Source organism: Carcharhinus amblyrhynchos, chromosome 13, assembly GCF_965287045.1.
Source record: "Carcharhinus amblyrhynchos chromosome 13, sCarAmb.v2.hapA, whole genome shotgun sequence".
NCBI lineage: Eukaryota > Metazoa > Chordata > Chondrichthyes > Carcharhiniformes > Carcharhinidae > Carcharhinus > Carcharhinus amblyrhynchos.
In genome coordinates, this window is record NC_137336.1 from 57,074,814 (window position 1) to 57,096,039 (window position 21,226).

The 21,226-nt window shown below is 40.7% G+C and overlaps 1 protein-coding gene across 1 annotated transcript in view; it reads right to left on the reverse strand.

Moving 5' to 3' along the window:
* Window positions 1-21,226, reverse strand: part of LOC145351930 (lysine-specific demethylase 3B-like) — a 119,427-nt gene that overhangs the window by 19,205 nt on the left and 78,996 nt on the right. Inside the window, exons 13-19 of the mRNA XM_080201723.1 lie at window positions 19,503-19,655; window positions 17,637-17,744; window positions 10,277-10,404; window positions 8,403-8,733; window positions 3,562-3,821; window positions 2,371-2,640; window positions 1,243-1,414 (exon numbers count right to left, since the gene is read on the reverse strand). Of these exons, the coding sequence (XP_080057849.1) occupies window positions 1,243-1,414; window positions 2,371-2,640; window positions 3,562-3,821; window positions 8,403-8,733; window positions 10,277-10,404; window positions 17,637-17,744; window positions 19,503-19,655 (1,422 nt within the window). The remainder of the gene's footprint in view (window positions 1-1,242; window positions 1,415-2,370; window positions 2,641-3,561; window positions 3,822-8,402; window positions 8,734-10,276; window positions 10,405-17,636; window positions 17,745-19,502; window positions 19,656-21,226) is intronic.

Sequence of the window (21,226 nt, forward strand, 5' to 3'; positions counted from 1 at the left end):
CATTTTATTGACATAATGGACACAAGGTGATATTTAGTTTTAATATCAACATATCTAATTTAAAGATTGAGTGTATTCAAATTCATGAGAACATACAGCATTCTGATGAGAAGCCACCAACTTAGTGACAGTTGAATAAGTTACTGCTCGGAACATTTATATTAGAGCCATTTCCAAGTCCCTTTTATGACTTCTAGTTAGAGACCTTATTGCTACAAGTGTGAAATACATCCCTAGTTACAGTATGGTCACAAATTGAATTTACTATCTTGGTCCCGTTGAAATGGCACTGTGAAATGAAAGCATTATCTATCAACTGATTTGATGTCTCCAACTGACAGCAAGGCTTTTATACGTTCTGACATTTAAAACATATATATAATTATTTTCTGAACTTTTGGTAATAGATTTTTTTCTTTTACTGAAGGTTGAGCTGAAATGTACAGATGACGATCATGGACTGGAGTTTAATTATTTTTAATATCTATTAAAGTTGCTTCACTCATTGCTCTGTCTTTCTAGTTTAGAAGTCTCTGGCAAACAATTGAAGTGAAGGATTTCGGAGATGCTAGCCATATCGTCACACCTGGGTTAAGATTCTTTTGGGCTTTTATTATCAAGAGTTACTCTTTCATAGAAGCTATCCTACCTTCTGACAAGATATGTCCAACAAGCAACACATGACCTCCCCAATGATTCTAAATCATCTGCTTTACTTGAGCAGAAGCCACGGCAGGAGGAAGAAATCCCTTTCCATCAGTTATGTGCAGTATCTTAACACCAATTTCTGAATATCGGTAATTTGACTTCAACTCCCGAGGCATTATGTTCACGCCATTGGACAGCTGGCTGAATCATCACACCTCAATTGAAATTGAACAACAGGCTCCCACGTGTGCTTTTTAAAAGCATGTCAAAATTGTTTTCCAGAAGTTGATGCTGACATCCAAATTTCAAATATTCATCCTGGTTCCAAGTGACTTTTCATTAAACCTAACGAAAATATGGTTATCAGTCGCCACTGGCTTACCATAACCACAAATCAAATTAGTAAATTACTAATTCCAGGATTTTTGCTGGAACTTTGGAGATAACACTTACTGATTTGCATTTTCCATGAGAACAGAAAGTAGGTGGTCTTGATTTTCCGTGAAGTACAACACTATTTTTAACTTTTAGTTTCATACACGGGCCTCAAATTACAATACTTAACATGCTTTGGAAAACAATCAATGTACTTACTTGCAATGACCTCAAAACCATCCCAAAAATCCCGGACTTTTACATCAGAGATGATGGCACAATTTCTACAGTTAACCAGGTCAACCTCTTGGTCCCCAAACTCCCGGCTAAAAGCTTCAGGTTTCCAGAGGGTTGAATTCAGCTTCTTATGGACACCAGACACCAACACGGGCTGAGAAGAGGAAAACACTAGCCATGAGAAAAAGATCTGCTGGGGATTCAAAGCATTCTTTCTTAAACCAATGAGAATGTCATATACCTGAATTAAATAATAACTCATCAACACGATCAGCAGTGAAAAAAAATTCAAGCTAGTAAATGGAACTACACCATGATCAAGCAGCCACTCAATGCAAGAACAAAAGCTTTTAATAAATGTACAAAGGAGTACAGATTATTGAAAAAATAAATGCAACTTTGAGAGGGTACATTCACAGATGACTGAGGTGAAATGTGTAAGGCTTTTTGTTAAAGGAAAAGCATAGAGTAACTTTTCGCACATGGAAGAAAGAATGTATTATTTAAATACAGAGATTATAAAACAGATCCCATTCACTTCCTCGTGCACTTAATCGCTACATAAAAATGGAATGCTATATTGCATAATGGGACACAAATTGAAAGCCAGCTTGAAATAATTGTCATACAGAGTTTGCACATTAAAACAATAATTTTCAATAAAATTTGATGAATTGATCCACAGAACTCCTTTATGCGTTTCAAATTTCAATCTGTAAACGTGGGAATTTTGAAACTGCTGGACAGCAATTAGTAGTAGGAGTAAGAGAGAAGATTGCATAAATGCTCAACTTGAAATCTGATGATCTTCTGGCAACATATTCATGGAACAACCACATAACCATGTTTCCAGACTAAATTGTAATACACAAGGAAGACAAAGGCTGGAGAGTCATTTTACATGCAGGAGGAGAATAATTGAAGAATCCACTGTGTGCTTTCAAATGATGCCTTTCATGGTGCACTCACAAAAAAAGTGACAGTGGACAGGTTCTACCCACACTCCACCTAAAGTGACTTGTGCCTTCCTATTTCTACAATGAACTTGCCAATCAGAAACTTATTCAAAGACCAAAGTGCACATTGATGATATTTAATCATTATGATTACCTGTCCCTGCTTCCAGCACTCCCTGAAGATTTTCCAGTTATTTTTGTTGCTGGGGTCTTGGAGGCAGAGCAGACGACCATCACAGAGCCAGCAGTGTTGTGTGTTTGGGTCCAGAACACTCATTTCCATTACACCTTGCTTCTTGGTCTCTTTTAGTGCCTCAGTGGGATTCCCAATTCGCTTTGATGTGTCTGTAGACATTTTATTTTCTACTACCGATGCAATTATGTGATCCAGAAAGTTGGGTAGGCCTCCCTTTCCCTTATCAGTCTGTATTTACAAATCACACACAAAAAACGGCCATTAACAAAAAAAAAGTTTAAATAATACAGCTGTGTTAAGGAAGGTAGCTAATATTTAACACTTTGGACCACTAACAAAGCATATACAACAGAGAAATTAAAAAGCTGTTGAAACTCCCCCAGTATTTGGATAATTTTATTTCCCTTCAATTTTGACACTAGGTCCATATTTGGGTGTACCTACACCATATACACTACATCAGTTCAAGGAAGAAGCTCACCACCACTTTCTCAAGGACAATTAGGGATGGGCAATAAAATGTTGGCCAAGCCAGCAACAAGCACTTTCTGTGAATGAATAAATTAAAAACCCTCCTCGCTTCTACCAAGAAATCTGCTCATTTCTTCCCAGAAATACTTGTACCCCTTTTACACTCACTGAACGTGTCTTAACTTGTATATGCTCTGTCAGCAGGAAACATTTTCTTCACTGCTCACACCACTGGTCTATTTCCCTATATAATAATAGCTAGATCATATTGATTTAGCACTTGCGCCCAGAGTTACCAGATTTAAACTCAGCAGCATTCCTGTTGTCTTTCTCTGAACTTTTACAAATCTCGGTCATTTTTAAAATGGCAACCAAAACTGATATTCTCACTGCTATTACTTTTAGCGTTATAACTGCTCTAGACTTTTGTTGTATAGATCGACTTATCTATCAACATTCTTTGTACTTCAACGTACTGTTGAGTTTGGACTCTTCCCAATTACATGAAAATGATATTCATGATTTCCTTCTCCAACAGGAAATTCTAACAATGCCAGACAGAAGTCAAAGTGGGCATCCTAAAGGTGTGCACTCTGACTTCTCTATCAAGGTGAAAACTATTGATTATTTTTTAATACTCTGAATTTTAAACCTTACATTTCTGTTAGCTATACTTACCGTTGAAACAGATGTGAACACTGAAGGAAATGGGAGGCTAGCCTCAGCAGCTCCACGCTGTAATTTCCCTGGGGCAGAATTTAGTAGATCCCGAAGGCTCGAGCCTTCTGTCTTGGTGGTTGAAGGGCCTCCAGACAAAAGGCTGCTGAACGGCTCTAAAATAGAGGGAGGCTTGGACAAAGCATTGAATGAGTCTAGCGCTAAGGGAGGCCTGGAGTCTTGGCTTTGATTCAACACAGATCGCAAAGAACTGCTACTTTCTGGGAAGGAAGAAAAAATTAAATATTAAATTAATAAACTATAAATTGACATGATTCAGAGAAAGCAATAACTACATTTATTGTGTATTACTAGTTGGCTAACATTGTCAGTGGTACAAATGAAAGCTTCTATAAAGACATTTGCAGATGCCTGGAATCATAGTCATTGGCAGAGATGTAAAGGTCTGTCTATCTGATTAAGTACTTCAGATTTGAACCATCACAAATCTGCTCCAAGGATACATCAGGTCTGACAGGGACCTATTATCACTGTCCCATCAAGCTGCTCCAAGATAGCAAATATTGTAATTAACCAATCCAAACAGTCAAATATCTGTAAATCATGTTTATACTGTTAGGATAGAGGATTGGTTGTCAAATAGGAGGCAGAGAGTGGGGGTCAATGGGTGCTATTCGGATTGGCGGTTGGTGACTAGTGGGGTGCCCCAGGGGTCGGTGCTGGGGCCTCAGCTATTTACCATTTATATAGATGATCTGGAGGAGGGAACCGAGTGTAGGGTGTCGAAATTTGCTGATGACACCAAGATTGGGGGAAAGGCAAATTGTGCGGAGGGTGTGGAGAGTCTGCAGAAGGATCTAGATAGGCTGGGCGAATGGGCCAGGAAATGGCAAATGGAATTTAATGTTGGCAAGTGTGAGGTGGTCCACTTTGGTCCACTTTGGTAGGAAGAATGGTAGGAAGGACTATTACTTACGTGGCGAAAAACTGCAGCAGGCGACGGTGCAGAGGGACCTCGGGGTCCTTGTGCATGAGTCGCAAAAACCCAGCCTGCAGGTGCAGCAGGTGGTCAGGAAGGCGAATGGGATGCTGGCCTTCATAGCGAGGGGGATTGAATATAAAAGTAGGGAGGTCTTGCTGCAGCTGTATAGGGCATTGGTGAGGCCGCAGCTGGAGTACTGTGTGCAGTTTTGGGCGCCGCACCTGCGCAAGGATATTTTGGCCTTGGAGGGAGTGCAGAGGAGGTTTACTAGGCTGATACCGGAGTTGAGGGGGTTGAGCTATGAGGAGAGGCTGAATAAACTAGGCTTGTACTCGTTAGAGTTTAGAAGAATGAGGGGAGATCTCATTGAGACGTATAAGATGATGAATGGGATGGATAGGATAGAGGTGGAAAGACTCTTCCCGCTCAAAAAAGACAGTAGGACTAGGGGGCACAGCCTCAAGATAAAGGGGGGGCGGTTCAGAACGGAGTTGAGGAGGAACTTCTTCACTCAAAGGGTGGTGAATCTCTGGAATTCTCTGCCCGTTGAAGTGGTGGAGGCTGCCTCGCTAAATATTTTTAAGAAGCGGGTTGATGGGTTTTTGATAAGAGAAGGGATTAAGGGTTATGGGGAGAGGGCGGGAAAGTGGAACTGAGCCACGACAGATCAGCCATGATCTTATTGAATGGCGGGGCAGGCTCGAAGGGCCAGATGGCCTACTTCTGCTCCTATTTCTTATGTTCTTATGTTAAATCCAGATCCAATATCCTGACAGCGGATTCAGACACCCAGTTTTTTTTGCAGATCCACTAGTTTGCTACTGAAATGGGGAATTAGATTTGGCAGTGCAGAAACTGGGAGGCAACTTGTGGATGCCAGTCTCACTTGGGAAATCAGAGCGCTTGGTTCCTTGAAAATATTTTCAGCATTGATAAAATCATGGACATTATGTTGCTTCCTCTGGGAGGATGCATCAGGACCGGAATTCTCCCCCCAAAACTCGAAGTGTCAAATTTGTGTGAAAACTGGAGTAATTCATGCTGTTTCTCCAATGGGAATTCACAGAAGAATCTCCCACACTCTGTGCACTGCAGAGTGCACTAGCATGTAGATCATTATAAATCTGTGGGCAGGGCCTATTCCTGCTGGAGAGGCTGGCAGCACTGCACTGTATGGGCCACTATGCACGCACCAAATTGGCTCATGCACAGTAGCTGCCTACAGGCCTCCTCATTGCTGGCTAGCCCAGCAACCCCCATATCATCAGCCCTCCACCCACCCCACAGCCTGATTGCTGGCCCCTTGGCCACTCCCAGGCCAGCCCCGAAACCCCCTCTCCACAGTACAGAGCCCAGCCCGATCAGTGGCCTCCCTCCTTCACCCACCAGTCCTGACTGCAGAGTGGCAGCAGGACTCCACCTCCACCAATCGTCCTCCCAGATGCCCTGCCCTATCAGGCCACTCCCCCCGGGCATTGATACTTTGCCCCTTGGGCAGGGTTTGGGGTGCAGGCTGGCACTGTCAAGGTGCCAATGCTCAGGGGTCAATTCCCCACCCAACCCTCTGGGGGCCCCTAATTTACCCCCCTTCATTCTAGCAAGGTCAGGCTGCTAGTTTTCAGCTAGTGGGAAGTTACTGTAAACCCTGGAGTGAACTGCTCTGGCCTTGGAGGGGCAGGGGGTAGGGGTTTGGAATGCAAGACTTCAATCCCAGGCCTGCTAATTAAATTTAAATTATATTTAAATGACCATAAACAGTCTTGGCGCCTCTCCGCCCATTTCTGGAGTGGATCTGACACCGCCGGAAATCTGACACTAGCAGATGTTATCGGGACAGGAACACATGCTCAAACCTTGCGAAGCGGCCAACGCAAGAATCTCCTCGCCCGCTGTGCTAAAACACTTAGCGCAGCGGGATGAGAGGATCGTGGCCCAGTTCTTTCTCCCAGAGGAGACAAAACATAATCATTACTAATTCTTATTTACAGCAGGAGTCCTGTTCTACAACATTTTTAATGCTTAAATTTGGCAATAAGCATATGTAAATTCTGTAACAACAAAATGCAAATTTTGTCTTTTGCATCCTGGATTCCCACACCTGTGGTAATAGTTTCTCTAACAAATCAACCAAATCCATTTGTCATTTTAAACACGGATTAGATAACTCATCAAATCCTTCTACTCAATGAATACAAGCCAAGCTTGTGTGGTTGGCTTTCTCTATCTTGGAAGAATTGCTTAGTCCATCAACTTAGTACCATTTGGCACCATGTAAATTCTGCAAGGTTCATCAAATGCTGAGACATCACTAAGGTAGTCTTACACTTATATGGTAACTGGATCACATTTATAAATTAAAGGGCAGCTCAAAATTACACATGATCTACATGGCATCAAGTGTTGCCACCTTAATGGACTAAACCATTTCCACAAGGTGGATAAACAGCAGTGAGGTACAGAGCAGCCATGATTTTGTGGAATGGTGAAACAAGCTTGAAGGATAGACTGGCCTATTCCTGTTTCTATGCTCTTCTGTGGGCCTAACAAAGGACATGGGCTATAATCCTTGGACACAAGACTCCAAGCTGAGATGATATCAACAGTCAACATCAACAGTCCTGATTTTTTATGAAGCTTACTTTTGCAATATAAATTGCCTTAGTGGATCATCTCATCTTTCTGTTGCTATTTTTAATTAAGACTGGGTGACAATCTCAAATGGAAAAAGTATATGGCATTTTCAATGACCATTGATAACGCATACCCACAAACAGCACTTGATTGAGATTATCTGCTACATCTAATCAATGGACACTTTCTTCAAAAATATTTTCAAGCAACAGTTTCACAAAGCAACAAATGAAAAATGAAACGATTTTCACAGGAAGCAACAGTCTGATAAGGCAAAAAAAACTGACATCTCAGTCTCAGGAAGATAAGGCCACTGAGGTAAATAACAAAAATGCTTTTAAGGGAAAGCTAGAAGGCACATGAGAAAGGCATAACACACCAGCACCATTAAAAACAGCTTAACTATTCATTTCTGTAATTAATATTTTGGGGCTTTGCAATGTGAAAATTTGTTACAGGTGACTACAGTTCAAAAGTAATGTATTGCACATGAACCACTTTGGGGAGACTTGAAAATGCCAATATATACCAAATATTTTCTTTTAAAGGACTATATATTGTGATTTCTCCCAAATTATAATCTAGGTTTAAATTTGCATCTATGGAAATGAGGAGTCTTTGGATTATAAATTTGATGGTTATGACCCCGAGTCACTAGTGTTAATCACAGACATTCAACAACATGGGTGCAATTTCTATGAATAAATACCTATTAGATTGGTTTTCTCCATTCAGTAATTTCCCTCATTCACTTCCACCATTTAATCTCTTCTTAAAAAAAATCCCTCAACCTGATTTTCTTCTAATGTCTTCAGTAAAACTAACTCACTTGTGGTGCACAGTGCTTGCCACCTGGTGACAAGAATGGATACTGCAACAGTGCAATTTTACAGTTCACTGATAACTCCAACATGATGTGAATTTGTCCAATTTGGATCAAATGCAATCAGTTTGACCCTTAACACATCCCTCTGTGCATGCACATGGTCATTAAATCTTATCCCATTGCAAATTATTTGCCATGATGGCTGCAACATAAGCACCAGTAACTCAGAATCAAAAAAATAGTTCTGTACAGTCCAAAATATATTGTCAAAACTCTATCCCTTCAAAAGTCACCAGCACACCATCCTGTTCAATCAGACAAGTCCAAAAGGCTTATTATAAAATGATGGAATTACATACTATGGGAATAGACTGGATTATTAAATTATAAAAATGAATTTACCTTTCTTCTCCTCCTTTGCTTTTTGTGTGGCTAGGTCAGCCAACCAGTGTAATGCTGATGTAGTGTCTGCTGAACTCAGTGTGCCATCCTTCAGGCTGGTTGTGGTGGAGACTCCTTCGTTGTCACCTACAAAGCTCACGTTATTGCTACTGTTCCCACCTTGGTTCCTGGCATTGTCTGCACCAGCCTCACCACTGCTGCTGTCTGCTGGGTCTGGTTTCACTTCCACTAAACTGTGGTCAGGTTGAGGTAACATACTAGAGCCTCCACTGCTTGCTGACAATTCACTGATAGCAACCGCACTGGCAGGATTTGGAAGACTGCTTGAAAGCTGAAAAAAACAGAATTTCAAATAATATTAAAATATTCATTTACAAATGGCAATACTGGTTTAAATGCTTAGAGATTGCAACACAGAAACAGGCCATTCAGCCGAAGAAGTTTGTATTGTTTACCCACGACTTCTTTCCTAACCGCACTACGGATGTACCTACACCATACATGGACCGTATTGGCCCAAGAAAGCTACTCACCACCACCGAGGGTGATTAAGGATGGACAAATGTTGGCCAAGCCAGCTGTGCCCATATCCCATGACATAACAAAAACCTTGACAAAATCACATTTACTGATCCTATTTTCAGAATCCATCATCCACCCATGTAGTCGTGAACAATGGCAGAGTTTCTTCCTGAACAGCCCTGTAAACGAATTCCATAATCTCAAAGTCCAAGTGGTTTCTCTTAATCTCTATTCAAAATCTTGCCCATTGAAACATATTTCTCTGGCCCCTCATTCTTGAGCCCTCAACTACTGGAAAAAGCTTCAATTTACCACGCTTTCAGAACTTTAAACACTTATATTTTATTAACCAGTTATGGACATTGTTCCACCAAAAGAAAATTCACTTTGGAGTTTTTCTCCGTATTTGTATTTCTTCACAACAGGTAACAGCCTCAATATCCTCTCTATACAGTCCACAACCGACACTGTACTTAAAAAAAATCATAATTACCTCTTGGCCTTTAAATTCTATACCTCCAGATAAATTCTGGAACTCCATTTTTTAAAATGTAAAAATCAGTCTAATGTTCTGCCTTTATTTAATATCATGAGCTGGCAACACCACACATGCCCACATTCCACCGCCTTTTCACAGTATCAAATTTATTTTCATTCAAAATAAAATTAGTGCTGTTTGCTTCCATCAATTGGGTCAATGGATCTTTATTTAACCATAAAACATGAAATAGTTAACAGAATATTACAAGAGTCATTTCTTATCACTACTTTTGTACCCAGTAATCCAATTCTTCCTTTTAATGCTATAATTAGAATTTACATTTTTCACCTATCACATACATTACGAGAACTTCACTCAGTGAAAACATTAGTGGTTTAGTTTTTCTGATATCTATTCCCAATAATTTATTGGAACGGCTTTTGAATCATCACTTGTGCGAAAGACAAACCATTGAAAATTATGCAGGGATATTTCTATTATGAAAATCTAATTTCACTGGAACATAGAAACATACATCTAAGTGGTGAAATAATCCAAAAACATAACACATCCCATGAAATTTATTATATATGTCTATCAATTTTTCTCCATATTCTCTATATTGTACACATCTAGCTATCTCCAACTTTCTGATACAGACATGCCTCCACTGGGAATTCATTTTCCATAAATATACTACCCTCTACATTTGTAGTTAAATCTCTTCATCCTCCATATCTGAATTTGAATATGACCATGCTAATCAGATTGATGTTTGCCACTACTAAGATTCTGAAGACAGGCCAGCAGATTTTAAAGTAACTAGTCTCGGATGCCAGGAATGTCAATATTCATGATTAATAAAACATACCTGTGACACTCCATTTGGTGCTGCTGGCTTGGGCAGAGGCTTAAGCTGTTTGGTAATACAAGGGCAGTTTGCTTTGATACCCCACTTTCCTCTTGTTGCATGGACCATGTCTCCAATGTCATAAAGAGCTGTTAAGAGATGAATGTTATCACAAATGATCAGGTCAGGCTTTTTCCTTATGAAAACCCTGTTGCTTGTTCAATAAACCTTGACTACACCATCCTTTTAACTTTGCTCTGTGCAACGCAATAAAGGCAGGAATCCTACCGCCCAGCAATCATACACAATGCTGCACAATTTAATAGACACAATAGAAAGAGTTTTAGGATTAAACTTAATACTTGATGCCTAGCATTACAACAGGGTGGTAAGCTAGTTTCCACATTTGCGTGCAGGTAAGATTGCAAGTTCCAATACAAAACCAGGCAAGAAGACACGCATTGCCTAAATGGAAAGAAAGGGAAAATCAATACATTCCGGCAAGATGACATATTTCAATATGGCATCTAGGTGATTCTTTCATAAAAAGCATTTGTTAAATATGAACAAACTCAAGAATTGCTGATCTATCTTTAAAATGTATTTTAAAAAATGAAGCATAAATAAACAGAGTAAACTTGTTCTACAGTCAATAGCAGCACCAGGCTAATGATGGGACTTTATTCGCATCTAAATGGGGTCAGATGATCTATCCTAGTTCTTCAAGGGTCTGTCATTGTTGGTGATTTCTCCCAGTCAGATAATGCTAATGCATATTAATATATGACAACTGAAAGAATGAGGAATTTATAGGGCCTGGGAAGCCTTCAATCGATGTGATTATCCAGGTTATGAACTTACCATAACCAGACACCCCAAACCACATATACAAGTAACTGGTTTGTATTGCAGGTAAATTATTTCCTGCTTTACAATAATGGCTATATCAACTTAATTTGTAATTATGCAAATTTGACAGCAATAATACAGAAATCAGCTACTCTCTAAATATTAAATTTGGATATAACAAACTGGCAGGAAATCAGGATTTTCTTTTGCATTCATAGAAGGCAGACTGATGGACATTGGGTAAATAACATAACATTATTATTTAACGTAACATAAGCTCTAACAACTTGGGTCCTAGAGTCAATGTTCCAACTGTAATTAGAGCAGCCAATACTAATTGGGAAAATGTTAGAGCATTTATATAAGAATCAGTTTCCATCTGTGTGGGGGAGATACCGTGTGGAAGAGAATAAACCTGTATTGAAGACAGATCGGCTCCAGCTTCTTCCTTTATCAGATGCCTGCTCAGCAGATTAAAATGTTCGCAGTGGATTAACATCAATCTGCAGAGGCTAGAAGCTGAATAACAGATCTGTTTTGCCCCTCTGTTCTGACAAAAGTACTGTTCTTTGCAGTCTCTGAAGCGAAATGGCTGAGGCCTGATGCAAATTCTCAAACTTTTGATGATCCACTGGTTTTCTTGAAGTCTAAAGTGCACAAGCAGTGGAAGAATGATGTGAAAATGTGGATTTAGGCAACCTTGTTATCCAAGAGGAAGACAGCAGAGTTTCATATTCTCTATTGACTACTCCGGTATCCCTAAGCAGAGCGTTTAATTTCTATGACAAAAGGTGTACAAATTGTCAATATAATTTCCAAAAAAACTTTCCCTGTCAGCTAGCCTTTCATGTTTAGAAACCAACAATACTGCCTGACTTCTTGATGAGAAGCATCATTTTTTCTTATGGTATGCAGTAATTCCCTGATATTGTGAAATATAAATCCACGGCTTTCCTGAATACAAGTGCTTTGTAACTTTCCACACCATTTCATCATTGAGGACTCGCTCAACAATTAAGGTGTGTCACTGGAGACCACATCAGAGCTATGAAGAGGCTTATTCCAGATATTTTGCATTGGATGACAAAAACTTTAGCACAGTGTCGTCCCTAAGACTAAAGCAGATGAAGCTTTCACATTCTTTAACGTTATGCCGATTTCCTTGTATAGCGATTCAAGTAGCAACTGAGTGAACCAACTCTATACGCTGCAGAAGTGCAACAGTTATCCAACACTGCACAAAGTTGAATGAATCAGCAATCAAACTGCTCGTCACTGGAATCAGGTTTCCATTAGCCAATACAATTCTTTCAAGCCAGTTATCCCCACCATTCTCGGCATCAGAATTATCTGCATTATGTGTTACTTCAAAGACTCAGTTTTAACACTTCAAAAATTTGCAGCATTATGATATTTAGAATCACAACAAAAGCATTTGTTGATAATTCCCCATGCTTTACGGCAAATAGGGTCCAGGTGAAGGCTGGGATGAAAGCGCTTTATCTGAATGCACGAAGCATTCGGAATAAAGTGGATGAGCTGGTGGCGCAGATCGACACAAATGGATACGATCTGGTGGCCATTACAGAGACGTGGCTGCAGGGTGACAGGGACTGGGAGCTGAATGTACAGGGCTATCAAGTGTTTAGGAAGAATAGGCAGGAGGGAAAAGGTGGGGGCGTAGCTCTGCTGATTAAGGATAGCATCACGGTGGTAGCAAGGGATGATATTGGAGCCAAGGAGCAGAGGGTGGAATCGTTGTGGGTGGAGATTAGGAACAGCAAAGGGAGGAAGACGCTGGTGGGTGTTGTCTATAGGCCCCCGAATAATGATCTGGAGGTGGGGCGGGCTGTTAACGCGCAAATAAGTGCGGCGTGCAGGAATGGGACGGCCGTAGTTATGGGGGATTTCAATCTGCATATTGATTGGTCGACCCATGTTGGACGCGGGGGGCTCGAGGAAGAGTTCTTGGAATGCTGCCGGGATAGTTTCCTCGAACAGTGTGTGTTGGAGCCGACGAGGGAGCGAGCTATCTTGGATCTGGTGCTATGTAATGAGGCGGGTAGAATTAGGGACCTTGTGGTGAAGGATCCTCTTGGGGAGAGTGATCATTGTATGGTGGAGTTTCTGGTGCAGATGGAGGAGGAGGAAGTGGGTTCCCGGACACGCGTCCTCTGTTTGAATAGAGGGGAGTACGGTAGGATGAGAGAAAAATTGGCGAATGTGGACTGGGGGAGCGCGTTGGAGGGAGGATCTGCTGAGGAGCAGTGGACGATCTTTAAGGAGATCTTTCTTGGTGCTCAGCGGAAATTTATTCCGATGGTCAAAAAGGATAGTAGGAAGAGAGGTAATAAGCCGTGGATAACGAAGGAGGTGAAGGAAAGTGTTAAATTAAAAGCGGAGGAATTTAGAGTAGCTAAGAGTAGTGGGCGAGATGAGGATTGGGAGAGGTTTAAATGTCAACAAAGATTGACAAAGAAGTTGATAAAGAAGGGTAGGAGAAACTATGAAGCTGGGCTAGCGCTTAATATAAAAAAGGATAGCAAGAGTTTTTATAAATATATAAAAAGGAAGAGGCTGGCTAGGGTGAATGTTGGTCCTTTAGAGGATGAGAAAGGGGACCTAGTGGTAGGGGATGAGGATATGGCTAAGGTATTGAATAACTTTTTTGTTTCTGTCTTCATGGAGGAGGACGTGAATAATTTGCCGGGTGTTAGCGATGGAAAGGTGATAGGACTGGAGGGTCTTAATGACATTACTGTTACTAGAGAGGCGGTGCTCGACAGACTAGAGGGGCTGATTGTGGACAAGTCGCCAGGACCGGATGGAATGCATCCGAGGGTTCTGAAAGAAATGGCGGAGGTGATAGTGGATGCCTTGGTGGTTATTTTCCAGACGTCGCTGGATTCCGGGGAAGTGCCGGAAGATTGGAAAACGGCTAATGTTACACCGTTGTTTAAGAAGGGTGCCAGGCAAAAGGCGGGGAATTATAGGCCGGTTAGTTTAACGTCTGTGGTGGGTAAAATGTTAGAATCTGTCATTAAGGAGGAAATTGCGAGGCATCTTGAAGGGAATTGCTTGATAGAGCAGACGCAGCACGGTTTCATTAAAGGGAAGTCGTGTCTGACAAATTTACTGGAGTTCTATGAGGATGTGTCTAGGGCGGTGGATAGAGGAGAGCCGGTGGATGTGGTCTTTCTAGATTTTCAGAAGGCGTTTGACAAGGTACCTCACAATAGGTTATTGCAGAAGGTCGGGGGTAGGGTGTTAGCGTGGATAGAGGATTGGTTGTCAAATAGGAGGCAGAGAGTGGGGGTCAACGGGTGCTATTCGGATTGGCGGATGGTGACTAGTGGAGTGCCCCAGGGGTCGGTGCTGGGGCCTCAGCTTTTTACCATTTATATAGATGATCTGGAGGAGGGAACCGAGTGTAGGGTGTCAAAATTTGCTGATGACACCAAGATAGGGGGAACGGCAAATTGTGCGGAGGGTGTGGAGAGTCTGCAGAAGGATCTAGATAGGCTGGGCAAATGGGCCAGGAAATGGCAAATGGAATTTAATGTTGGCAAGTGTGAGGTGGTCCACTTTGGTAGGAAGAATGGTAGGAAGGACTATTACTTACGGGGCGAAAAACTGCAGCAGGCGTCGGTGCAGAGGGACCCCGGGGTCCTTGTGCATGAGTCGCAAAAACCCAGCTTGCAGGTGGTCAGGAAGGCGAATGGGATGCTGGCCTTCATAGCGAGGGGGATTGAATATAAAAGTAGGGAGGTCTTGCTGCAGCTGTATAGGGCATTGGTGAGGCTGCAACTGGAGTACTGTGTGCAGTTTTGGGCGCCGCACCTGCGCAAAGATGTTTTGGCCTTGGAGGGAGTGCAGAGGAGGTTTACTAGGCTGATGCCGGAGTTGAGGGGGTTGAGCTATGAGGAGAGGCTGAATAAACTGGGCTTGTACTCGTTAGAGTTTAGAAGAATGAGGGGAGATCTCATTGAGACGTATAAGATGATGAATGGGATGGATAGGATAGAGGTGGAGAGACTCTTCCCGCTCAAAAAAGACAGTAGGACTAGGGGGCACAGCCTCAAGATAAAAGGGGGGTGGTTTAGAACGGAGTTGAGGAGGAACTTCTTCACTCAAAGGGTGGTGAATCTCTGGAATTCTCTGCCCGTTGAAGTGGTGGAGGCTGCCTCGCTAAATATTTTTAAGACGCGGGTTGATGGGTTTTTGATAAGAGAGGGGATTAAGGGTTATGGGGAGAAAGCGGGAAAGTGGAACTGAGCAGCGACAGATCAGCCATGATCTTATTGAATGGCGAGGCAGGCTCGAAGGGCTAGATGGCCTACTCCTGCTCCTATTTCTTATGTTCTTATGTTCTTTTCTAGGGTTCACATGCCTTTAGTTACAGTCACATCGCAGTCCTGCCTTCTGTCCTGATCCACAAATGGGCTAATGCTGTAACCCTCCTCAGGCCATCACATCTTTGTTTTTTTTTTACATTTGTTCAGGCAGTTGTCAAGACATTTCTTTTATCAGAGGTATGGGGGCAATTCTATATCAAGAAGATTTCAAGGAAACCATACCGATTGAATGTTACACATCCCTTTTCGATAACATGCACTCCAAATAATGTGTGAATGAGAGAAGAATTGACATCCTGAGTTTGAAACAAATGTTGGAGAAACAAATATCTCCAAATATGAGAGGTTACAGGTAGTTTTAGAAGAAGGATGCTTCATGATCCAAGTCCTGGGAGTGTATGATTTATTTCTCTCTCTTCAGTTTTTAAAAAATCTTCTCTGTAAATTTACGCTTGTTACATCTGTTTCTTTAAAATAAAACTGCTCCATCCTTAAAGTTACAAAGCCAAATGGATGGGGCAAACTCAAATCCATTTCCTTACTTACTCCAAAAACAAAATTCAAATTCAGCTGAATTGAATTCATAATCCCCATAAGAGAGACAAAGAAAATCCAAGTTGACAAGATAAGGCATTGCATCCTAACCTGGGCTTGATCTGATGCTTGACCTTGGCAAAATGTTGCAAATTCTGTGACAATCAAGTGAGTGCTCCAGTTGGAACTAAGAACAGCTGATTGGGGAAAGGTTAAAACATGCATATAAGAACCAGTTTGAATCTGGGTGGGGGAGAAACTGTGTGGTTAGTAAACTTAGGTTTATTCCCAAAAACTTGTATTGAAGACAAAGTGGCGCCAGCTTCTTTACCAGATGTCAGTCAACAGAATATCATGTTGGGGGCAGGACAGTGTCTGCAGAGTTTTGTATTTAAATTAACAAGTTTTACTACTTATATTAAAGGAACTAAATATGCGGCTGCATTGATTTAGGTATTGTTGCAGAATTCTTTTCAACCCTGACTCTCTTAATATCCTATGTAGGATAAAGGAAAGTTAGCTCCTTCCGGTAATCGTAGCTTTGGCAGACAGAAACATAGAAACTAGAAGCAGGAGTAGGCCATTTGGCCCTTCAAACCTGCACCACTATCATGGCTGATCATCAAATTTAGTATCCTGATTCCCCTTAACCCCAATATCTCTTGATGCCTTTAGCTCCCAGAGTTATAGTAGGAACATGAGACATTTCTTCACTCAAAGAGTGGTGAGCCTGTGGAATTCATTACCACAGGAAGTAACTGATGCCAAAAACATTAAATGTATTCAAGAGGCACCGAGATAAAGCACTTGTGGTGAATGGGATCAAAGGTTATGGGGAGAAAGCAAGATTTGACAATTGAGTTGGGCAATCAGCCATGATAGTGATGAGTATGCTTGAAGGGCTGAATGGCCACCTCCTGCTCCTATCTTCCATGTTTCTATGTTCCTAAATTTAGAAACTAGAAGCAGGCCATTTGGCCCTTCAAGCATCATCAGGTTGATGCAAAGATTTATTCTGTGCCTACTGTTTCTAACTTAAGGCATATTGCACTGGAAGTTAGAAATTATGCAAAGACATGCACAAATATAGCCATACCATCTGTAATTATTTAGATAAAACAATTTAACTACTGAAGCATGACAATCTACCTATATTATTGCTATTCAGATTACAGGTGGAGTGAGTAGTGACAGACATAAATGATCTTGTTGATTTGCAAGTATCAGCAGAAATAACTTTAGAAAGATAACAGAGCTGATTCTGAACCCAGAAAGAGTCACTTAAAAACAATATTTTTTTCAACAAAACCAACAGAGCAGCAGAAGTGTCGGCATGCAGGTGCTCCCTTCAGTATGTTGCTGCACCAGGATGAGGCAAGCTCATGCATACGGTTTCACACATGGCCAGTTCCTGATATCAAGTCAATATATAGGGGCTGACTCACCAAATGCAAGGGAAATGGGGCTAGGTCAAGCGCAGTAATGATAAAGGCTTGGAAATGGTGCAGAGCAGAGTGACTAAAAATATTAATACCACCATACAAACGCTTATGGAAAAATGCAAGCTCATCAGCCTATGAAGGAAAAGCTTATAAAAGCCAACAGGGAGGTTAATTTAACAAATTTACAGATCATGTACTAACCAGTGCTGGGGATGATTTGAGTTGGCATTAGATTCTCTGGTTCATGGGTCTGTCCCTTAGCACATTTCAACCAGGAGAAAACCTCATCTTCAACACCATCATAATCCACTGAGTGGGGAGAAAACAAAACAAGTTAGACATCATGCCCCAAAATTATAAATGCACTCCAAAGTGTGCAACTGCTCATTTATTACAGTGTAGTACAATCAGAAGATAGTTTCTGCCTCTCACATTATTCTTTTCAACTTTTCTGCCATTTCCATCATGGCTGAATAGTTAATTATGAAAATACTTTTTGTTGTACAAACTAAGCCAACATCACAGCCAAAATATTGCTCTTCAATATCTCATCACTCATACAAACTGGGTTTGGTTAGCCATCTTTTGTCCTACATGCAGCACTTTCACAACCTTGTCTCAAATGACAAGTGAATTACATCCATGCTCTAGGTGTGACCTATAGTGACTTGTCCACATTCATTTCTGGGATTTCTACTGTACCATTCTGGTTAGCTTTGTCATCTGCTGAAACATTTTTGGTTTCAATGAACTGCCCAACAATAGCCTGAGATCCTTCTCCTGCAATGAATTCCATAACCCAGTCACTTAATTCATTTCTCTTCACTAGTCTCATTATCCTGTTATTTGTCCTTCGTAAATGGCATGGACAAGTTGGGCCAAAGGGCCGGTTTCCAAGTTGCAAACCTCTATGACTCTAAACACCACACATGAGCACAGCTCCTCAACCCTTTCTGAATCTTTATATTTGGCTTATGCATTCCCAAATACTTGAATACTTACTATGCTTGGTGGCTTCCACAGACAGCTTTGTTTCTATCCCCAGCTTTAAATCAATTATATACATTGCGAACAACAATGACTTCAATCTTGAGTCCTGCCAAATTTACAGATCTTCATTGAAAATTACCCTTTGCTTCCACGGGATTTTCAACCCACCTCTGAATTTTGCCTGCAATTTCATATCTTTCTACTTTATAAGCTAATTAAATGAACGAAACAATATCAAATGTTTTTCCAAAAGATAAATAGATCAAAGCCACCTGGGCCTGTGGATGTTCAACTTTCATTCAACTTCTTCAGCCCACTAATGATGTCTGCGATGACCATTCCCCAGGGTGATGTGTTTGCTTATTTTGTCATTATCTAACACTCTGTATGCATACTTTACTATCTGCGCTTGATGTCCACCCACCAATTACTGGAATATGTATTTAGCTTCTAATTTTTTTAAACCACCATCTTGATTTTGTGCAATTTCTAGAATGCTCCATTAGTGGTACTCTCTCTTTACTGCCCTTGGCCTAACCTCTAACTACCATCTCCGCCAGGTCACTGGCACTGGTCTGACTCAGGAGAAATGTGCCAGCTTGTACAGCTTTTCTTTGTCTCTGTACCTTTTCTGAAGTCATAGGAATGTGAAGCTAACTACTGCAGCAAGGACTGTTACCAAGAAAATCCAATTAAGCTACATAAAGGGATTTTAGATCAACTTGATCAAAGAGAAGCAGTTTAAAGAACAGGTTTAGGGAGTAAAGAGATTTTGCAAAGAAGTTCCAGGGTTTCAGCCTGAAGCAAATTGAAGACACAGCTACTAATGGTGGTATGATTAAAACTGAGGATAACTGTTTCCTTCATTGCCAATTCTTCAGTTGGAACATACCATAGACATGAACGCCTCCTGGGTACTTCGTATTACCCCTAAGATACTGCATACACAGTCTCTCGATTGGTGCTATAACCTTTGTTCTGCGACTAACAAAATGGGTGCTGTTTAATCACAGTATCAGACGTAAACTCTCCAATTTAACCATTTAATAAGTCCTCACGTTTACATCTTTGCCATACCTTGTGGTGGTCGACTCTTCCGCATCCTGTAGCAGTCAAGACATACGCCAAAACCACATTTACGACAGACCCAATGGATGTTGAAGAGAGTTGTTTCACATGCATCACACATTTCACGAATGCCACGCACAGCTCGTTTCCATGCCAGTTGTTCTTGAAGCAACAAGAATAAATATAATCAATACTCAATATTCAAGCAGAATCTAGTAGGCTCACTAAAATTTAAACAAGGAGAACTTCAAGAAGCGCAATTATCATGCTTTGTATTTCAAAATTTCCATTCATTGTTCACAAATATAGAAAAAGGTCATTTGCATGAAACAATAACTTTGCAAACTTCAAATAGATCCAAAAGTTTTAAATGAGGCACAATCTGGAACTTTGGACCATTACTGGCAAACACTGATAGCAAAATCATTTGACAAACTGTGTCTGCAAGGACAAGTTATTTAAATTAGAAGGGTCAGGAAAGATTGTGTGCTTAAGTTGCATAATGGCATAAATAGATCAGATGTCAGGAAGTTTTTCTATTTTCAGAGAATAGTAGGTTCACAGTACAAATGTGCTTGCAGTTTGTGCACATTCAATATGAACCTGGCTAGGGTAGAGTCTTAAAAACACAGGCTAAATAATAACACAAGTTGTGGTCGATATGATTCCCTGGATTAAATGATATTCAATGCAGAGAAGTGTGAAGTGCTGCACTTTGGAAAAAATTATGAAATGCCAGTAGCATAAATAAATAGCACTGTTCTTAGAAATGCAAATGAATAGAAAAATTGGTGTCCACATTCACAATTCCTTAATGGCAGTAGGGCAAGTTTTTAAGGTGATGCAAGTGAACGTTTGTATTACTCAAGTTTATAAACAGAGCTCGGTATATATAGGCAAAGGGACCACACTTATGCTTTGTAACTCATTGGTTGGGCTTTAGCTGGAGTACTATAGACAATTCTGAACATCACATTTCAGGAAATATGTAAAAGCTTTAGAAAGGGTGAAAAGCAGGTTTGTCACAATGAGGAATCAGTTATGAAAAGATAGAAAAGTTAAGGCTGTTTCTCCTTGAAGCACAGAAGTTAATCATGCAAACTGATGGAGATCTTCAAGGTGAGATGTTTTGATATGAATAGACACAGAAAAACTATTCCCTCTGGCAAGCAGGCCAATAATCAGAGATTAAAGATTTAAAATCATAAGCAAACAATCTAACAGGGAAATGTGTTTTTTTTTTGCTCAGGATTGTCAGGATCTGAAATGTTCTACCTGCAAAGATGGTGAAAGCCAATTTCATAAATAATTTTTAAGGGAGTTGGTCATGTATTTGGGCTGAGGAACATATTGGGTTATGGACAAAAAGCAGAATGAGACACTAAGCAAAACTGTTCTTTCAAAGAATTAGGACTGGCATGATGGGCTGAAAAATCTACTTCAATGCTTTAGATTTCTAAACTTCTACGAAATCAGTCAAAGCGTGATTTCATAAACCAGCTGGAACAGTCACTTCATCCATTATTCAAAATACAAGAAAGAAGTTATTAGAAAATGTGGCCTACAAAGCTCAGAATCTTGACCACGTTAATATGTTACCTTAAAAATTTAAATTTCTCTTTCCCCCCTTTTTAATCTTGATTTACATTACAGTCAGTTTATGGTTACAACAAACCTAATTTGTATCAATTTACCAGGGAGAATACCTCAGTAGCATAAGAAGTGACTTGTGC